The sequence below is a fragment of the Lepidochelys olivacea genome, assembly GCF_965140295.1.
Source record: "Lepidochelys olivacea isolate rLepOli2 genome assembly, chromosome: 7".
NCBI classification, from domain to species: Eukaryota; Metazoa; Chordata; order Testudines; family Cheloniidae; genus Lepidochelys; species Lepidochelys olivacea.
In genome coordinates, this window is record NC_140417.1 from 126,804,011 (window position 1) to 126,820,098 (window position 16,088).

The window sequence follows — 16,088 nt, forward strand, 5'->3', positions numbered from 1 at the left end:
TCTCCTATTTGTTCTTCTTGCACCTACTCCCCATTCGTTTAATTTCCACCCAATATACCAATATATCTTTGCACCTGCCCATCCTGCTCCCCTAGTGTCTCAGAAGAAGCAACAGAGCAAAGCTAATAAATGATTTCCTGAATTTCAAACTGGTATTGCAGTTCCAGCAGGCGTTACTAGAAGAGTCTGTGGAAAGGAGCATTTTTAAAATGCTGTGGGTTGCAGAGTAATATAGGATTGTACACCCAAGTTAGACCTTGCGTATTTGTGAACATTACATGGTATGACATGTTATGCTAATAGAATGTGCAGGCTGTGATTTATTAACGCAAGAAATAAACGGTTGAAGAGAAGGTGAGCCATGTGTCCTGATAACAAATTCCAAAGTACGTATTAAGAAAACAATAAACAGAAAGCTAGTCTAAATCTTAACTATGCCTGTCCTGGTGGTCCACAATAATGTGTCCAGGGTAGTTTGTCAGTGACCAATATTGGCAATTCTTCATATACTTAATAGAATTTTTTTTAAGACAAGAAGGGACAATTCTGATTTAGGGCATGTCAACACTACAAACTTTTGTCGACTCAAGTTATAACATCATATAACTGCCACAGTTAATACATCGCTTGTCCTTGTGCATATTTGGCTCCTTGTGTCAGTGGTGCACATACTCACCAGGACCACTTGTATTGATGCTGTCATAAATATAAAGGGAAGGGTAAACCCCTTTAAAATCCCTCCTGGCCAGAGGAAAAATCCTTTCACCTGTCAAGGGTTAGGAAGCTAAAGGTAACCTCACTGGCACCTGACCAAAATGACCAATGAGGAGACAAGATACTTTCAAAAGCTGGGAGGAGGGAGAAAAACAAAGGGTCTGTGTCTGTCTGTATGCTGCTTTTGCTGGGGACAGAACAGGAATGGAGTCTTAGAACTTTTAGTAGGTAATCTAGCTAGGTTTGTGTTAGATTATGATTTCTTTAAATGGCTGAGAAAAGAGCTGTGCTGAATAGAATGACTATCCCTGTCTGTGTGTCTTTTTTGTAACTTAAGGTTTTGCGTAGAGGGATTCTCTATGTTTTGAATCTAATTACCCTGTAAGGTATCTACCATCCTGATTTTATAGAGGTGATTCCTTTACTTCTATTAAAAGTCTTCTTGTAAGAAAACTGAATGCTTTTTCATTGTTCTAAGAGCCAAGGTTTGGGTCTGTGGTCACCTATGCAAATTGGTGAGGATTTTTACCAAACCTTCCCCAGGAAGTGGGATGCAAGGGTTGGGAGGATTTTGGGGGGAAAGACGTGTCCAAACTACGTTTCCCAGTAAACCCAATTAAAATTTGGTGGTGGCAGTGGAAATTCCAAGGGCAAAGGGTAAAGTTAATTTGTACCTTGGGGAAGTTTTAACCTAAGCTGGTAAAAGTAAGCTTTGGAGGTTTTCATGCAGGTCCCCACATCTGTACCCTAGAGTTCAGAGTGGGGAAGGAACCTTGACAGATGCAGAGTATGGTGCACCATAGGTAGGTATCCCACTGCAACTTGCTATCCTTCAGCATGCTGTCTCTTGGGAAGTTTTGGCAATGCATGAGGGGCTGAAACAAGTCGTGCAGGTGTGAGTCAACTTCCCAGTTTACAACGGTCTCCATCCCATACTGTTATCTGAGTAGCCTGCACAGCTCTGCACTATTATCTTGAATGCTGCAAGCACAGGGTGCACAATGCTGTAGTGTTTGCAGATCTGCAAGAACCGAATGAAAAGAAAACATGATTCTTTGGAGGTTAGATTGCAGTGGGACATGGCGAGAATCAATTCAAGCTTGTTGGTGGCATTTACAGAGCAGCTGCAATTGGTGGAGCACCATTTTTGGACCTGAGAAACAAGAACTGACTGGTGGGATAGCATTTTAATGCTCGTTTGGGATGACGAGCAGTGGTTGCAGAACTTTTGGATGTGTGAGGCTACCTTCCTGGATCTGTATGTGAAGCTAGCCCCAGACCTCCAGCTCAGGGACACCAAAATAAGAGTGCAGTGACATGACAGAAGTGCAGGCTGGCAGCCCCTTCCTGCAGCTCCCATTGGCCGGGAACAGTGAATCATGGCCACTGGGAACTGCAGGCAGCCATGCCTTCAGATGGTCAATGTAAACAAACTGTCTCGCGGCCCACCAGCAGATTACCCTGACGGGCCACCAGTTGCCCACCACTGCTGTAGTGTGCTCTACCTGGCCCCACTCTTTTGTGGCCTGGTAAGAATTGTGTGGTGATTGGTGTACATGTAGGGATATAACATTGTCAATGCACCTATTAATTGTGTTTGTGAATGATCCTGTGAGTTGTGTGACACTGTGCAGTAACAGGTGTGACAAAGCGGGTTTTCTCCCGTTGTCATGATATACATGAGCCTTAATGTTTTGCATGAATACTCAGTTTCCCTGTGTATTACACCAATGCCTATGTGGCAGGAGGGTGGGGGGGTAACTTTTGCTGAGACCCTCGGGGGTCCAGCTGCATGCATGTAGGCAGTGGCCGATCCCCCTTTGTAACCTGAGAACCAGGAGAGAGATGCGACCAGGTGCATTTTGCCCAGGAATCATAGAATCATAGAATATCAGGGTTGGAAGGGACCTCAGGAGGTCATCTAGTCCAACCCCCTGCTCAAAAGCAGGACCAATCCCCAATTAAATCATCCCAGCCAGGGCTTTGTCAAGCCTGACCTTAAAAACTTCTAAGGAAGGAGATTCCACCACCTCCCTAGGCAACGCATTCCAGTGTTTCACCACCCTCCTAGTGAAAAAGATTTTCCTAATATCCAACCTAAACCTTCCCCACTGCAACTTGAGACCATTACACCTTGTCCTGTCCTCTTCTACCACTGAGAATAGTCTAGAACCATCCTCTCTGGAACCACCTCTCAGGTAGTTGAAAGCACCTATCAAATCCCCCCTCATTCTTCTCTTCTGCAGACTAAACAATCCCAGTTCCCTCAGCCTCTCCTCATAAGTCATGTGTTCCAGACCCTTACCATTTTTGTTGCCCTTCGCTGGACTCTTTCCAATTTATCCACATCCTTCTTGTAGTGTGGGGCCCAAAACTGGACACAGTACTCCAGATGAGGCCTCACCAATGTCAAATAGAGGGGACGATCATGTCCCTCGATCTGCTCGCTATGCCCCTACTTATACATCCCAAAATGCCATTGGCCTTCTTGGCAACAAGGGCACACTGCTGACTCATATCCAGCTTCTTGTCCACTGTCACCCCGAGGTCCTTTTCCGCAGAACTGCTGCCTAGCCATTTGGTCCCTAGTCTGTAGCTGTGCATTGGATTCTTCCGTCCTAAGTGCAGGACGCTGCACTTATCCTTACTGAACCTCATCAGATTTCTTTTGGCCCAATCCTCCAATTTGTCTAGGTCCCTCTGTATCTTACCCCTGCCCTCCAGCGTATCTACCACTCCTCCCAGTTTAGTATCATCTGCAAATTTGCTGAGAGTGCAATCCACACCATCCTCCAGATCATTTATGAAGATATTGAACAAAGCACAACAAACTGAAGCAAGACAAAGACCAGAGGAGGGGCAACGAGTGTATCGGAGGTCAGGCCACTGGAAGCGGGGCAGTCTCCTCTTTTGAGACTCAATGGGGAGGGTCAGGACCCCAAGGCTCTGGGGTTCCCTCCCCCCAAGATGGACTTTATCAAATGGTCCTGCTTTCTGTGCTAACAAGCTCTGTTCTACGCTATGTTCCTGTCAACTAATAAACCCTTCTGTTTTACAATGCTGGCTGAGAGTCACTGCTGACTGCAAAGTTGGGGTGCAGGGCCCCTCTGGCTTCCCCAGGGGTCCCATCCAGGTGGACCCATTGCAGGAAGTGCACGGTGAGAACAGGGGTACTGAATGCTCAAAGATCAGACCAAGGAAAGCCATAGCCAAAAAGGCTTCATGCCCTGGCCTGCAGCTTGGAGGGGGAGGCACACTACACCAGCCATACATCTGAAGAAGTGAGGCTTTTACCCACGAAAGCTGATGCTCAAATAAATCTGTTCGTCTTTAAGGTGCCACCGGACTCCTTGTTGTTTTAGTAATACATCAGCAGCCCCCCATTAGCTCCCCCACCCCCAGCACCTCCCGCTCACCCGATCAGCCCTCCCCCTCCCTCCCCGCACTTCCCGGTCAGTTGTTTCGTAGTGTGCAGGAGGCTCTGGGGTGGAGTGAGGGCATGGCAGGCTCAGGGGAGGGGGCGGGAAGGGGTGGATGGGGGCAGGGCCTGTGGCAGAGCCAAGTTGGTGCCTGTAGCTCCAGCACCGGCGTCAGTGCCAATACAAGGAGCCGCATGTGGCTCCGGAGCCACAGGTTGGCCACCTCTGCTTTAGAGGGCAATGAAAAGCAGATAGCAACCGCTCTTGGTTGTACCACTGACTCTTGTAGCACAAGTAAATTAATGAAAAGACAAAAGATGTGTCCTGCTACTTTGAGGCTGCCATCCCTGTAATTAAAAATGTATCTACATACTTACCTGAAAAAAGAACAGGAGTACTTGTGGCACCTTAGAGACTAACAAGTTTATTAGAACATAAGCTTTCGTGGGCTACAGTCTCTACGCAAAAGAATAAATGGACACAAATCTGACATCAGGAATTATAACATTCAAAAAACAGTAGGAGAACACTTCAACCTCTCTGGCCACTCAGTAAAAGATTTAAGGTTGGCAATTTTGCAACAGAAAAGCTTCAAAAACAGACTCCAACAAGAAACTGCTGAGCTTTAATTAATATGCAAACTAGATACCATTAACTTGGCTTTGAATAGAGACTGGGAGTGGCTGGGTCATTACACATATTGAATCTATTTCCCTATGTTAAGTATCCTCACACCTTCTTGTCAGCTATCTAAATGGGCCATCTTATTATCACTACAAAAGTTCTTTTCTCCTGCTGATAGTAGCTCATCTTAATTAGCCTCTTACAGTTTGTATGGCAACTTCCACCTTCTCTGTGTGTGTGTGTGTGTGTGTGTGTGTGTGTATAGATATAATCTTCTTACTATATGTTCCATTCTATGCATCTGATGAAGTAGGCTGTAGCCCACGAAAGCTTTTGCTCTAATAAATTTGTTAGTCTCTAAGGTGCCACAAGTACTCCTGTTCTTTTTGCAGATACAGACTAACATGGCTGCTACTCTGAAACCTGTGATACTTACCTGAGTTTTCTTCCCCTTCACTGGGCTTGCCCATGCTCGACTGGCTGAACTATGATAGAGTCAAAAACATGTCCGGGCTTGCTGCACAGCTGCATCCTTCAGTTGCTTGTCTTCCATACGCCTCTTTCTTTTTCAAGTCCTCCTCCTTCATGCTGCTTACTGCATTGGCCCATGACTGGGGCTCCTCAGAGGTATCCACAGTGGTGTGGGTGTTGGAGTCTCCCGAGTATAGCATGCAGCTCTTTGTAAAAGCAGCAGGTCTGCAGTCTGGCACCAGATTGATTGTTGGGCCTCCCTGAGCTTCTGTTGTGCCTGGCACAGTTCTTTGGCTTTCACACAGCACTGCTGCTGGGCCCTGTCATGCCCCTTGTCCTACATTCCTGAGCAATCTGCTTGTAGATGTCAACGTTTCTACAGCAGGTTTAAAGGTTTGCCTGCGCAGCCTCTTCTCCCCACGAGCCCAGGAGATCCAGTATCTCCTGTCCGCTCCAAGCGGGAGCGTGTAGCCAGCATAGTCAGCTGAGCAGCTCCACTCAACAATGTAGAGCTGCTACTTGTGCTCACCAAGCTGGGCAATGAGGACAAGGAATTTCAAAAATTTGCAGGGATTTAAAGGGGAGTCTCAACGACCCTTGAGCAGTGTAGTTCACAATGGTGACCACAGCAGTTGGTGTAGGGCATTGTGGGACAGCTGCTGGAGGACAGATAGGGTTAACATAAGTAATGCAGTGTCTACATTCGCACTGCATTGACATAAGTATGTCAACCGAAGCTCTGCGATGCTCAAGGAGGTGGTGTTACTGTGTCAGTGTAACGGGGCGCTTACATCGGTGGGAGACAAATTAAAGCGTAGACTCAGTTGCACAACTAGGTTGACATAAGCTGCCTGGCATCTACATAACTTTTTAATGTAGACCAAGTCATAGAACTTCAACCGATAATTAACGTATTAAGCCTGATAAATTGTGGTTGAACTAGACCATTCCCCTCAATTTTAAAGAATTTAAGTAATGAAGACTAGTAACCTGTTCAAATTTTTTATTAGACTTGTTAATGTTATTTCCAGTTTGCATTTGTCTAGCTTCATCTTCCAGACTTTGGATTGTGTTATGCCTCTGTCTGGTAGACTAGTCCTCCAATATCTTTCCTCTGTGTAGCTAGTTAGAAGCTGTGCTTAAACTAATAGATCTTAAGAGAGAATGGACCGTTAGTTCATCTAGTCTGACCTCCTTTATGACAGAGGCTAGAGAACGTCATTCACTTATTCCTGTGTTGAACCCAGTAACTTATGTTTGACTAAAGCATATATTCCAGAAAGACATTTGGTCCTGATTGAAATCTCCTTTTAATCTTAATTTTGGCAAACTAAATAGGTTGAGTGCTTTAAGTCTCTTGTTGTTCAGTGTCTTTTTCTAGACTTTGGGTCATTCTTGTAGCTCTTCACTGAACTCTCCAATTTTTCAACGTCCCTTTTTGAAGTATGGACACCAGAACTGAATACTGGACTCCAGTGGTGATTTCACCAGTGCTGTATTAGATGTAATGCTGCCTCCCTATTCCTGTTTGATATTTCTCTGTTTATACATCAAAGGATTGTGTTAGCCCTTTTTAGCTACAGCATCTTACTGAGAGCTCATGTTCGGTTGGCTAGCCACCATGACTCAAAGTCTATATCCTGTTACTAGTTCCCTGGGCCATCAAGTTCCCTGAAATTGCTCCTACGGGTAATGACGTAAACCTCCATTCAGGAGTCCAGATAAGCTAAGAACTTTATGCTGCAGTTGGCTTACTGCTTCTAGTAAGAATCTGATTCAGAAGTGGCCATTAAGTGCTTGGAAGACTCTTAAAAAAAGATAAATACTATCAGATCCTCTGTTCTTGCAGGTGAAGATTCATGCTGGTCCCAAGTTTGCCTCGTATTTGACTTTCAGCCCTTCAGAAGTAAAATCTCTCCGCACAGAATATGGGGATCTGGAGTGTTGCATTGAGGTGGTGGACGGTGTCCAGGAAGCAATTGATCATATCCACAAGTACGGAAGTTCACACACAGATGTTATCATCACAGAGAATGGTTAGTGACCTGAATGGCTCTATTCAATCAACAGTTTAACTTTCAGACACCTGGTGTGTGAAATGCACTTTTACCTGTCCTGCAGTAGTAGCTCTCCCTACAAGGGGTGGGGAACTTTGTCGTTTATTTCCTCCTTCTCCTAGTCCCTCATTCTCCTGTTTGCAGATCTTTGTGTTTGATGTCTGTGCTGTGGAGAGATGTGTGAGCATTGTTCTGGTCATGGCTGCTCAGTTAACAGAGTCTCACATTGCATTACATCTGTTCAGGTTTTCATAATGCACCCATTACTTGGTATGAGTGCCTTGTTCCGTCTGTGTCTGTTCAGATTTTTCTCTTTCCCTCAGAGAAAACCGCAGAATTCTTTCTCCAGCATGTGGATAGTGCCTGTGTGTTCTGGAACGCCAGCACACGATTCTCCGATGGATATCGGTTTGGACTTGGTAAGGGTTTGAATGGAATTATTTTGTGCTGCTTGCAGCTGGAGATCTGAATTTGGGATTTTAACTCTTTTCCCTAAGTATTGATAAAGCATGCCTGCCTGAATCCTGGAGGATGGGATTGTCCCTTCTCTGATCACAGTGTTGCCTGCCTGCCAATGAAAAGGGTTTTACAGAAGGTACTGTAGTAAAAGTAGAAACTTAGACCTTTCACCCAATAGGATTAGGAGACAGTCTGTATGGTGGATGGAATTAACTGGGGCAGGATCAAAAAATATACTATGCCATTTGACATTCCGATTAACTGAAGAACAAAAATGTAATGTTACTAAATTACAGTAGCATTTAGATCCCACAACCAAAATTGATGCTTCATTGGCGCTGAGCACATACGCATAGCACACACACCCTGGCTTAACCAGGACATCGTCAATGATTAAAAATCAAAAGAGAGTCCTACAGAAAGTGGAAAATAGGTCAAATTATAAAGGATGAATATAAACAAATAACACAAGTATGTAAGGTCAAAATTAGAAAGGCCAAGGCACAAAACAAGATCAAACTAGTCAGCGACATAAAGGGTAACAAGAAAATATTCTGCAAATACATTAGAAGCAAGAGGAAGACCAAGGACAAGGTAGGCCCGTTACTCAATGGGGAGGGGGGGGTAGATAATGACAGAAAATGTGGAAATGGCAGAGATGCTTAATGATTTTGTTTCGGTTTTCACCAAGAAGGTTGGTGGTGATTGGACGTCTAACATAGTGAATACAAGTGAAAATGAGGTAGAATCAGAAGAGGCTAAAATAAGGAAAGAACAAGTTAAAAATTACTTAGACAAATTAGATGTCTTCATGTCACCAGGGCCTGATGAAATGCATCCTAGAATACTCAAGGAGCTGACTGAGGAGATATCTGAGACATTAGCAATTTTATCTTTGAAAAGTCATGGAAGACAGGAGAGTTTCCAGAAGACTGGCACTATATTTGCCCTTTTTCAATCTATAAGAAGGGAAATAAGGACAACCCAGGGAATTAGACCAGTCAGCTTAACTTCTGTATCTGGAAAGATAATGGAGCAAATAATTAAGCAACCAATTTGCAAACATTTAGAAGATAATAAGGTGATAAGTAAAAGTCAGCATGGATTTGTCAAAAACAAATAGTGTCAAACCAACCTCATAACTTTCTTTGACAGGGTAACAAGCCTTGTGGATGAGGGGAAGCAGTAGATGTGGTATATCTTGACTTTAGTATAGCTTTTGATACTGTCTCGCATGACCTTCTCATAAACAAACTAGGGAAATCCAACCTAGATGGAGCTACTATAAGGTGGGTGCAAAACGGTTGGGAAACTATTCCCAGAGAGTAGTTATCAATGGTTCGCAGTCATGCTGGAAGAGCATAACAAGTGGGATCCCACAGAGATCAGTTCTGGGTCTGGTTCTATTCAATATCTTCATCAGTGATTTAGATAATGGCATACAGAGTACACTTATAAAGTTTGCAGACAATACCAAGCTAGGAGGGGTTGCAAGTGCTTTGGAGGATAGGATTAAAATTCAAAATGATCTGGAGAAATGGTCTGAAGTAAATAGGATGAAATTCAATAAGGACAAATGCAAAGTACTCCATTTAGGAAGGAACAATCAGTTGCACACACACAAAATGGGAAATGACTTCCTAGGAAGGAATACTGCGAAAAGGGATCTTGGGGTCACAGTGGACCACAAGCTAAATATGAGTCAACAATGTAATGCTGTTGCCAAAAAAAAAAAAAAAAAAGCGAACATCGTTCTGAGATGTATTAGCAGGAGTGTTGTAAGCAAGACACAAGAATTCTTCCGCTCTACTCCACACTGATTAGGCCTCAACTGGAGTATTGTGTCCAGTTCTGGGTGCCACATTTCAGGAAGGATGTGGACAAATTGGAGAGAGGCCAGAGAAGAGCAACAAAAATGATTAAAGGTCTAGAAAACATGACCTATGAGGGAAGATTGAAAAAATTGGGTTTCTTTAGTCTGGAAAAGAGAAGACTGAGGGGGGACATAACAGTTTTCAAGTATGTAAGAGGTTGTTACAAGGAGGAGGAAGAAAAAATGTTTTACTTAACCTCTGAGGTTAGGACAAGAAGCAATTGGCTTAACTTACAGCAAGGGAGGTTTAGGTTGAATATTAGGAAAAACTTCCGAACTGTCAGGGTAGTTAAGCACTGGAATAAATTGCCTAGGGAGGTTGTGAAATCTCCATTTGTGACGTTCCCCTAGTGTTATCTGGACCAGTGATCTGCTTGGTCACTCCAATCCTTGACTCTGGGAGCCAGCCTTACCCTGCTCTGCTGTGAGAACCCCCACTCCTTGGCTGTTCACGCACAGCCTCTGGCATGTAAGCTGCTTGGATTGTGCAACCGAATGACACTAGCCAATATCTCTGGTCCCAGACACAACTCTAGGAACCTCCATCTTGCAGTGCCTAGTTATGCCCGCTGGACGCTGCAAGCTGAAATGAGTTAGTCAATTTAACAAAGAAATTGATATGCACCAGGCTTGTTATCCCAAGGGGAGTCTCTGACATGCTTCAAACCAAAGGCACTGCTTCAGGTAGAATAAACAAACAAATTTATTAACTACAAAAGATAGATTTAGTGATTATAAGTCAAAGCACAAGAAGTCCAATTTGGTTAAATGAAATAAAAGCAAAACATTCTAAGCTGCTCTTAACGCTTTTTTAGTGCCCTTATAGACTTAGATGCTTCTCACCACAGGCTAGCTGGTTGTCCTTCAGCCAGGCTCTCCCCTTTGATCAGCGCTTCAGTCACTTGGTGGTGATATCTATAGATGAAGGTGGAAGAGAGAGGAAGAGCATGGCAAATGTCTCTACCTTTGATCATGTTCTTTCTTCCCTCTTGGCTTTGCCCCCTCCCTTACCCCCTTTCAGGGTCAGGTGAGCATTACCTCATTGTAGTTCCCAACTGACCAAGGGAAGGGGAGTGACTCACTCAACAGTCCAACAGATCCTTTGTTGCTGTGTAGGCCAGTGTCCTTTGTTCCTGTGAAGCTGGGCTGGGTTTGTCCCATACATGCCCTGATGAGGTCTGACTTGCCCTTCTGTTCCTGGAGAGTTTTGCCTGGGCTTGTTTTAAACCATGAGGACGCATTTTCAGCCTCATAACTATTATACATGAAATTACAACCTATAACATCAATGTTCAGTGCATCATGAGCCTTCCGAAGACACCAGACATGACAAACTTTGCATTGGATACCACACAATCATATAAGGATGAACATGGGGATGCAGGGTGTTCCCCCGAGATACACCATCATTGGAGACTTTTAAGAGCAGGTTAGGCAAACACCTGTCAGGAGTGGTCTAGGTAATACTTAGTTCTGCTAGGAGTGCAAGGGACTGGACTAGATGACCTCTTGAGGTCCCTTCCAGTTCTATGATTCAAGAGAGATCATGTCCTAAAATCACAATGGTTTTTTATTCCATTTTGCATTCTCCTTAGTTACAGTTCCAAAATGGTTTCACTGGCCACTTTCTCAAGAATTGCTAGGGTCAGTCGATTTAAAATCAGAATGATTTTTCATTATTTGTGTCAAACTCCATTTATATGAAAATTGGAATTCAATTAAAATGCACAAAAACAGCATTTTAAAATTGGTTTATTTAATAAAGCAACCTTAAATGTGCTGAATCAGAAGAAAAAAATGATCAAAACATGTTTTATATTTAAAACGAACTCATTTATTAAAGCAAGTATTATCTGTAGTTAGTGATTAGAACTGATTGTTTCTAGTCACCAAGTCATTGAAAATTTTAGAAATAGTCAATCTCATGTTCTCAGAACTCATTCTTTATTCATAGATTGGAAGAAGAAAACAAGGTTTCCTGATTTTTCAACTCCTAATTAGTTTTTCAACTTTGAAATAAGTAGCCATGACACTGTAAAATAACTGAAATATAGAAAATATTCTTTCTGCATCTACAGAAGAGGCTGCTGCTGTCAAAAGCTGGTTTAGCACCACAACAACTCTGGCACTAGGTACTTAGCCAATGACTTCCACTAGTTCAGTGGTTTGGCTTCCTTTAAAACTTCTGCAGCAAGCATGTACTGCTTGAGTATTATCTTCATTTAACTTAAAATTATTTTACTAGATTATAGTACATTATGGCTTGCCACAGGTCGTCATAATTTTAAATTTAATGTTAAGTAGTTTAAAAAAATAAACCTATTTAAATGACATTCTTATTTTTTAAACACTGTTTTTATCTATCCTGTTGGTAGAACTAGAAATTAATGAATGTGTCTTACCATCCCAACTCTCACACATACTTCAGCAGGCAGTGCTACTAGCTACTAAAATGTCATAGAATCATAGAATATCAGGGTTGGAAAGGACCTCAGGAGGTCATCTAGTCCAACCCCCTGCTCAAAGCAGGACCAATCCCCAATTAAATCATCCCAGCCAGGGCTTTGTCAAGCCTGACTTAAAAACTTCTAAGGAAGGAGATTCCACCACCTCCCTAGGTAACGCATTCCAGTGTTTCACCACCCTCCTAGTGAAAAAGTTTTTCCTAATATCCAACCTAAATCTCCCCCACTGCAACTTGAGACCATTACTCCTTGTCCTGTCATCCGCTACCACTGAGAATAGTCTAGATCCATCCTCTTTGGAGCCACCTTTCAGGTAGTTGAAAGCAGCTATCAAATCTCCCCTCATTCTTCTCTTCTGTAGACTAAACAATCCCAGTTCCCTCAGCCTCTCCTCGTAAGTCATGTGTTCCAATCCCCTAATCATTTTTGTTGCCCTCCGCTGGACTCTCTCCAATTTTTCCACATCCTTCTTGTAATGTGGGGCCCAAAACTGGACACAGTACTCCAGATGAGGCCTCACCAATGTCGAATAGAGGGGAACGATCACGTCCCTCGATCTGCTGGCAGTGCCCCTACTTATACATCCCAAAATGCCATTGGCCTTCTTGGCTACAAGGGCACACTGTTGACTCATATGCAGCTTCTCGTCCACTGTAACCCCTAGATCCTTTTCTGCAGAACTGCTGCCTAGCCATTTGGTCCCTAGTCTGTAGCGATGCATTGGATTCTTCCGTCCTAAGTGCAGGACTCTGCACTTGTCCTTGTTGAACCTCATCAGATTTCTTTTGGCCCAATCCTCTAATTGGTCTAGGTCCCTCTGTATCCTATCCCTGCCCTCCAGCGTATCTACGTCTCCTCCCAGTTTAGTGTCATCTGCAAACTTGCTGAGGGTGCAATCCACACCATCCTCCAGATCATTAATGAAGATATTGAACAAAACCGGCCCCAGGACCGACCCTTGGGGCACTCCGATTGATACCGGCTGCCAACTAGACATGGAGCCATTGATCACTACCCATTGAGCCCGACAATCTAGTCAATTTTCTACCCACCTTATAGTGCATGTCAGAACTGAAGTGAGGGGGAAAGAAAAGACAGTGCTGTAGAGGAACTGCATTACTGTTCTTGTGCTTAAAGAAGCAGCAGCACCAGGCTTCTGGGACTTGCATAGAGAGAATGGAGGAAGCACACTTGTTTGGAGCACAACTGCAGCAGATTGCCTCTGTAGCTGCTCCGACTCTGTCAACTGAAACACTGCCTGGCCACAGCTGCTGCTTCATGGTATAAACATCATTACTTCATGTACTGTCAGACCCTGCCCTAGAGTGTGAAGGGAAGAGACACTAAAGCACAAACACAGTCTCAGTTTTAGCAAGTTAGGATTTTTCTTTTTTAAATTAAGATGCCAGATTGGGATCTATTTATGGACTCAACATTTTTTGAAAAATGAAATGTGACGAGCAGTAGGAATAATATTAAAGAAACGATGCTTTTGTGATGAATAATAATAAATACATGTGTCTGCAGTGTAATACTACTTTAATTTCTAAACTATAAATTGAACAATACTGCTCTGGACCCTGTGAAAATGGAATGGGAAAGACAAGCCAAAGGCTTTTCTCTTTCCCTCTTAGAAGAAATTAAATTATAGAACTAAAGGCAGAAAATGCTCCCAGCAAAGAGCTAACTGTGCACAAAACTCCCTTTTATCATCTTTGTATCTAAACCTCCCTCTTGGTTGCAGGTGCAGAGGTTGGAATCAGTACTTCTCGTATCCATGCCCGTGGGCCGGTGGGAATTGAAGGGCTATTAACTACAAAGTGGTTGCTGAAAGGGGAGAATCATGTTGTTTCTGACTTCTCTGAGCATGGGAGTATGAAGTTTCTTCATGAGACCCTTCCCGTCCCTCAGAGAAACACCAACTGAGAGCATCTGAGGAGAGCACATGAGTGTGAAATGTTTACTGAGGATGTTCAGGCTTCAGAGCTCTCTCTGGGGAGGAGATTGTACTTTACCTTCGGACACATTGTCTCTACATTTTGGTTCCTCCGGGTTTTTCTTGGTCACTGCAGTAAAATTAAGACAAAGTGATCATATCTGTGCCTGAGAGTTCTTGCTCCTGCTTACGGTTTCCTTGTGCAGCAACAAATGCAGCTGTTGCAGATAGGGTACCCTGATACCACAGCCCTGGGCTCTCAAACCATAGAAAGGTCTCAAAGCCTCTCCTCTGCCTTTTTTCCTTTCCTTGCTCTGTGTGATACAATATGTGTGTGCTTGGTTTTAGGGGTGGAGCCATTTGTTTTTCTTAATGCCTTCCTGTTGGTTTAAAACATCTTTTTTCCTTTTCTGTAACTCTTCAATTCAGAGAGAAGATATGGCATTTCTGAACTTGTCTTTTTAAGACTTAGGATTTTGGCAGCTTTTGAAAATTCAAAAGTGCTGTGACAATTATTTTTTCTGTATTTAAATGTTAAATGATGCAACTGAATGAATATTCCAAATGTATAAAAATGTTTGACCATGAGATACTTTTTAATCTTTGATTTCTTTTAATTGCTGACTAATATAGATTTCATAGTTGTATATTATGTGGATTTCATTACCCTTTTATTAATATTTGTAACAAATATTTTTGCTCTTAGATTTTATATGAAACTTAATCACCTCCAAAAGAGAATGGAAACTATTTTAATTTCCTTGTTTTTCAAAATAAAGTTAACGCAAAATGGTTTTGGATCTTAATGTGTGGATTGCTTGATATAAAATTGTAATTCTCTTGAGCGAGTTCCCCTAATTAAGGATGCCAAATATATGGGGGCTGTTGGTCCCATGATTAAACTTTTCACCCATGCATTTTTTTAATATTTCCACTTTTCACAAAAAAAAAACAGTAATATTTAATACAGCGTAATTCTGCTGTGAGTGGTTAAGGGCTCGTGTACTTCCGTTCCAAACTGCAGCTGCATCTGGGTTTTTTAAATTTAGACTTCATCATTTTAGGAACCTTATCTGTTCTCATCTGTGACAAAGTGGGAATTTTATGTAATATTTTTATTAATCCTATGTGTGCCTCGGTTTTGCCTATATACTGCATTGTTACCTAATGGGTGAAAAGGAACTGTTTCCTCTTGGGGAAGGCTAAGACACAGGTGTGAATGGGTTAGGGTTTAGGGTTAACGTGAGGGTGGGGTGAGGGGTTAGGGTTAGGTTAGGGGTTAGAGTGAGGGTTTAGGGTTGCGGTTGGGTTGGGGTTAGGGTAGGGTTTACGGTCAGGGATGAAGGGTCATAGAATCATAGAATATTAGGGTTGGAAGGGACCTCAGGAGGTCATCTAGTCCAACCCCCTGCTCAAAGCAGGACTGATCCCCAAATAAATCATCCCAGCCAGGGCTTTTGTCAAGCCTGACCTTAAAAACTTCTAAGGAAGGAGATTCCACCCCCTCCCTAGGTAACACATTCCAGTGTTTCACCACCCTCCTAGTGAAAAAGTTTTTCCTAATATCCAACCTAAATCTCCCCCACTGCAACTTGAGACCATTACTCCTTGTTCTGTCATCTGCTACCACTGAGAACAGTCTAGATCCATCCTCTTTGGAACCCCCTTTCAGGTAGTTGAAAGCAGCTATCAAATCCCCCCTCATTCTTCTCTTCCGTAGACTGAACATCCCCAGTTCCCTCAGCCTCTCCTCATAACTCATGTGTTCCAGTCCCCTAATCATTTTTGTTGCCCTCCGCTGGACTCTCTCCAATTTTTCCACATCCTTCTTGTAATGTGGGGCCCAAAACTGGACACAGTACTCCAGATGAGGCCTCACCAGTGTCAAATAGAGGGGAACGATCACGTCCCTCGATCTGCTGGCAATGCCCCTACTTATACATCCCAAAATGCCATTGGCCTTCTTGGCAACAAGGGCACACTGTTGACTCATATCCGGCTTCTCATCCACTGTAACCCCTAGGTCCTTTTCTGCAGAACTGCTGCCTAGCCATTTGGTCCCTAGTCTGT

The 16,088-nt window shown here is 43.2% G+C and overlaps 1 protein-coding gene across 6 annotated transcripts in view; it reads left to right on the forward strand.

Annotated features, from left to right (window-relative positions):
• The window catches only part of ALDH18A1 (aldehyde dehydrogenase 18 family member A1), a 114,394-nt gene extending 99,770 nt beyond the window's left edge, over positions 1-14,624 (forward strand). For 5 of the 6 annotated variants that reach the window (XM_084635313.1, XM_084635314.1, XM_084635316.1 and 2 more), the window contains exons 16-18: positions 7,078-7,264; positions 7,609-7,704; positions 13,827-14,623. In XM_084635313.1, coding sequence (XP_084491439.1) covers positions 7,078-7,264; positions 7,609-7,704; positions 13,827-14,008 — 465 coding nt within the window. In that variant the 3' untranslated portion in view covers positions 14,009-14,623. Of the gene's footprint in view, positions 1-7,077; positions 7,265-7,608; positions 7,705-13,826 lie in introns of all 6 variants that reach the window. The other variant, XM_084635317.1, reaches the window with a different exon arrangement.
• Positions 14,625-16,088: the final 1,464 nt, after the last annotated feature.